Raw genomic sequence first — 5,360 nt, 5'->3', positions numbered from 1 at the left:
TGTGGCTGAAACGATTTCGGTGATATTCTACCCAGCGTGCACTGGGCGTGGAAGTAGAAGAATGTCCTTGTGAAATGGGAGTGGGTAAAATAGTGGTTACTTGCGTTGTTCTTGCTGGTAATTTACAGAAAAATGGTCTCTTATGTGCCTATTATATCGAAGAGTTGATATAATTCTAGTAATTGGTTACACGAACTATTGAAGGAAACCCATAGAAACTGCATAAACGGAAGGTAAAACTGGTTGCTGACGTTAAACGGTGGAAGAGGACTTAATTTTGTTGTGCTTGTGTTGTTTGCAGTACTATTTAAGAAAATTTAAGCTTGGGCACTACTGTGTTTGTTTTAAGTGTTGTGTGAGTTAAATTAGTATATCGTACGTCTTTCTGGTTGGATTACAGTTCTTTCATGAGTGTCGGGCCCAGCCTAGAAACCAGGCCTATCAATGAACTCGGGCCTATGTTTGCAAATCATTTGGTGCATCTGAATTATTCCTAGAGTTAAAAAGCCTAGATTTGTGCTCCACTTATCCGGATTACTTATATGAGAGGAAGAAAAGAAATCTCCCAAGAGTTTTAACCTGAATTTATCACTGCTTCATTGGACATGGCTTTAGGTAAGGTGTATGTGATTGTTCAGATACTTTGAATTCGCCACAAATTTAAATTAAGGGTAGGTTCCTGAACAGGACTTTGGTGAGATAATGATTTATATTATTAATAACAAGTACCGTGTTTCATGCCTAGGCCCTCTAGATCATTACATCTTTTGTGGGTGGGGATGTACGGGTTCATATCATGAAGTGTTTGTGTATGGTTTAGTGAGAGACGCTGTCAGTGCCGCAGCGTCGAAAGATGAATGTTACGTGTTTGGCGTATGTGTATATGTAGGAACTGTAGAAATATTACATCTCCAATTACTACATTTCTAATTCTTGGAATGAGATGTACAAAGCTCTTGCTTAGAAGTTAACTTTTTTTTTTACATCAAGTGTTTGAAAAGGCATTATTTAGCTTGAAAGTGTAGTTTGATTTATTAAGGATGAAAATGGTTACATAATATGACATTTTCCCCCACCCCTGCATGTTTGTGCATATCACAGATTTCAACAATGCTTTGGTTGTGTGTTTCACATTTGTTCATGAATACGTGCAGATTCACAGCACTGGTAGTGCCGGTAATGACTGACAGTGTATATGGTAAGACTCAGAAAATGTATGCATGTTTATAAATATGAACTTTCAGTAATAGTATAGAGGTTGCCATTGTTTCCTTTCCTGTTTCTCAGCCTCATCCTTGTATTTTTTATATTGAAGTAGTAATATGAAAAGTAGAAAAGTGTATTTTATACAATTGGTTTCATATTGTGTGCAGATTTAAACAGTTTACTTTACAGGCATGTATTGCATTTCAGGTTTGTTAACATATGTTAAATGTGTTGCAATTAATTTTGTGTAGATATTAGAGTATTTAGATACAACCTTTTATTACCAAATTTTGAGTTTTCAGACTTTCCGGTGTATGATGTTGTGTGAACTACATACAATATTAGGTTTGTGATAGTAGTAGACCAGAAACTGATGTGTCCCATTCAATTCACATCTCTTCTGGTTTTCTTTGCACCTTCTTAATGACATATTCTAAAGCATAGTTGAAAAACAATAGTTTTTATGTTATCCTTGGTTCAGGATGTTCAGAATAGGAAATGCATCAGACAAATGTTGACTACACAGACTTCACTGTGGGTTAGGCTATGCTTCAACACAGGTCGGTACTTACCAGATTTTCACCACAGAGGTCTGGGGTCACTCCCATAGCAGTTTATGTGGAATGTGTGGTGGACAAGGTGTCACTGGGACAGGTTTTTCTCTGAGTCCTTCACTTTTTCTCCACAAAACATTTCACCATTTTTCTGTATTTACTCATGTATCATTTGGTGGATAGACTGTAGGCTGTTAGTGGACACAGCACCTCAGAGACAGAGTTTAACCCCATTGTAACACTAACAAAATAATATGGTTTTGTTTGGAAGATATTTCAGGTAACTAACTATTCTTGCTGATGCAGAATTTTAAATTAATTCACAACCCTTTTTTAACTTTCAGAAATGTTGATGGACTCTTAAACCACATATATATTTATTATAGATTTATAAAAACATGATACTGAATTTAATGAGAATTTTGTATGTTACTTCTCTTGTAGCTGATTTTATAGGCTTTCTTGAAGTGTATATCAAATCAGTAGTTGATCAAAATTTACACTTATAATCAGTAATTTTTCTACTTACAGAGTTGTTTTTGAGAAAGGAATATCGTGTAATATTTATTGTCCAGTTGATAACATTTATATTCCTATATAATTACTAACAAGGGGACTTGGTCAATTGTTACCCTCCAGTTTGGCTCCAGTGTTACTGTCCGGTAGTTGAACCTCTGACTTCTTGGCCAAAATATTAGACATAGAGTTATACACAATTTTATTTTATACTTTCCTCATAGTTACTTTGTAAGTCCAGTAAAAAAAATATTTCTTTAGTTTACCATCATAGCTTAGTTGGTAGTATGTATGCCCAAGATGCGGGCAGTACTATAGAACATCCAAAAGAAATTCTCTCATACTGGCTTAAATGTTTTCTCTTTCCACCCCATTAACTCTTTGAATATTAATTACAGGGGCCACAGGTGATGAGGCATATTCTATCACACCATGCCGAGTAATTGGGATAATCATGCACCTTTTGTGATCTCATCATCCATTGATGATTCTAATGCTAATAATCTTCTCAAACCAGGGAAACATAAGGTAATTATACAGTTTATAATAGTCTACGTTTGATTTCTATCTAGTACTTTATGATTGAATTGCTTATTAAAATTGCTGTCAAGGGAAGGATGACAGGTAGGCCTCCAAATAGATTTTCAGAATTGCTGAAATTTAAAGATTGCCTTTATCAAGATGAATGTTTGTTTTTATTTAGCAAATTTCTGTAGTTCATTATAGTTTTCTAATAAAGGAAATTACAACAAAATTGAAATAGGAAGATCCTGAAGGGTGCACTGTATAATAGGGTGAAAGTTTCATGCACATGTGTTTTATTGTTTACTTGTTTTGGAAAAGAAAATTAAATTGTTGTAGAAGGTTAGTCTAATAATGAAGAAAGTCTTTCACTAATCCTGTTGGTGGGGATAACATTTACAGATGAAAGTCGGATCTTAAATGTAACAATAAGAGGGTGTGTTTGCTAAATACATACAGAACTTAGGTGGTTGCTGTAGCGATAATGCTCTATACTTGTATTCAGAAGGTACTGTATTTGAATCCTTTGGGTAAATGTTGGGATATCTTATGTTCAAATAAGTTATGTTCTTTTCCATGCAGACCTTACCTGCTTATAGCCTCTGTCCACTTTTTCATTATGTTGGTTGATATGTAACCACTGTTGATACAGCATCATGAAATAGTGTGAATTTGTCTGTCACTTGATCAGTCAGTAAGTAAATCATAAAATGAGGACATGTTTTAAGTAGGCTGTGGTACAAGAGACCATCTGCGCTGAAAATCATAATATGTAGATGTACTTTCATTTGTGCTTAGGATTTCCAACTTATGTGCATTTTTTCAACAGATCTACTATATCTGTATGCATTCAACTATGAACCAGTTTTATTTGTTTGGAATGTTAACAACTGTTTTTAGAATATGTTGTATGTATTATTGATTATTATCAGCACTGCCACAACTCTTAAATTTTTTGCATTGCAGCTAAAGTGTTTGCTACATATGAATATGGCTTTATTCGTGTTGGTACTGTTTTGTATGAGATAGGCTATAACCTTTAATTGCCATCTGGGATACACTTTTTCCATATGAAATACTTAAATGCCATATATTAAAGGTTAATAGCTTTGTAACTGGAAGCTGTCAAGTGTGAAGTCTGGTGAGTCAGATCACTCAAAAAATATGTTGCCTAGAAATTATCTTGCCTTGGAAGTGGTTCTAAATCTTGGGTAAGAGTCCATTTTGTATGTACATATTCTGTTATTTGGTGTTCAGAGTGTTCTAGGATACATCCAGCTGTATAGTGATGATTGATTTACTTTTGCGGGAATTAAGATCGGAGCATTACCACATCATGCTGTATAGTTGACTCCTAGATAACATAATGTTAAGTGTTGACTCAGCTAGAAAGATAATGTTTGATTACTCTCTGTAGCCAACATTGGCAGTCTTATAGCACACATAGTGGTTATGAACTGTGAACTGATATGAAACTGTAGGTTCCCTTTGGTAGATTAAAAATTAATTGAAAGATGCAAAGAACGAATATTAAAGAAATGGGGTTTGAGTATGTCAGCTGATTCAGCATTTTTTATGCCGTTCATTGGCAGGTTCTTTGGAATGAATTCCATGTGGCAGTTAATGAATCTTCAGGTTCCATTAAAAGGAGATTATATTTTTACTAGATTAACAGTTGTATGCTTCTTAAAGAGAACCGTTCTCTGTTTACTAACAGTAAGAACAGCTGTATTCACTAGAGGTGGATGTAAAGGCCTTACATTGTCAGAATTTTTAAACAATATTGGAAATGTGTACTCATAGCTGGAAGAGCTGTTGTTACCTTGTATCTGCTGTACCTCTTATAATCACAGTCTGCTTCTCTAATATCTCTCTTACTGTTATTTTTCCATATAATTGTCAACTTTCCAAGTGGTGAAAGAGCCTGGCACATCCTTAGGTTGCAAGTGAAGAGGACAGTTCCCATAATGTGAAATAAGATTTGATATGAAGAAATTTAATCTGCTGTTTTGAATTCAGGTGTAGAGTTGAGGGCTTTTCTTTACAAAATGTTTTCTGAGGCCTTAGAATTGGATAGATAAGTGAATAACATTTCATAGAAGTTTGCTTGCAGCAGTGATTGAGGTTCCTATTTTCTTAAAGAATTTTGTGTATGAAGTGCCCCAAATTGTGTAGTTAATTGTCCGTGTTTTTGAATTATATGTGGAAAAGTTATAGATATAGCAAATATGAATAATGTATTTTTCTAGCTTTTTAACTGTGTAATTGTCCATGGGCATGGTACAGATGCCATTAAAATGAATTGTCAGTTAAAATTTAAGTTGTTCGACAGTTGCATTATTCATTAAAAGTAACTGTGGTTTCTAAAGACTTTGAATGTTTCCAGGAGCAGCAGCTCGAATGGGGTTTGAATGGCCCCGCAGATCATAAGCCTGATCACACATCAATGAAGGTCGCTATGACGAGTAGCAACCAGTTGGTCGACTCTTGTCTGTGAGTAAAATATGTTTCTATTAAAAGGAGATGCTTCAGTGAATACTTTTACCTGTCAAAAACTTCATT

At 34.7% G+C, this 5,360-nt stretch overlaps 1 protein-coding gene across 7 annotated transcripts in view; it reads left to right on the top strand.

Annotated features, from left to right (window-relative positions):
* Positions 1-26: 26 nt before the first annotated feature.
* p120ctn (adherens junction protein p120) overlaps positions 27-5,360 on the top strand; it is a 56,334-nt gene continuing 51,000 nt past the window's right edge. For 5 of the 7 annotated variants that reach the window (XM_022067282.2, XM_022067281.2, XM_022067278.2 and 2 more), the window contains exons 1-4: positions 27-233; positions 401-615; positions 2,675-2,804; positions 5,185-5,291. In XM_022067282.2, coding sequence (XP_021922974.1) covers positions 2,709-2,804; positions 5,185-5,291 — 203 coding nt within the window. In that variant the 5' untranslated portion in view covers positions 27-233; positions 401-615; positions 2,675-2,708. Of the gene's footprint in view, positions 234-400; positions 616-1,000; positions 1,199-2,674; positions 2,805-5,184; positions 5,292-5,360 lie in introns of those variants that run through there. The other 2 variants (XM_022067279.2, XM_022067280.2) reach the window with 2 other exon arrangements.

This window comes from Zootermopsis nevadensis, unplaced genomic scaffold, assembly GCF_977971745.1.
Source record: "Zootermopsis nevadensis isolate Lab colony 2312 unplaced genomic scaffold, Znev_1.0 Znev_ptg000025l, whole genome shotgun sequence".
NCBI classification, from domain to species: Eukaryota; Metazoa; Arthropoda; class Insecta; order Blattodea; family Termopsidae; genus Zootermopsis; species Zootermopsis nevadensis.
Note: the sequence above shows the minus strand (reverse complement) of the source record. Positions and strands in the feature narration are given on the sequence as shown.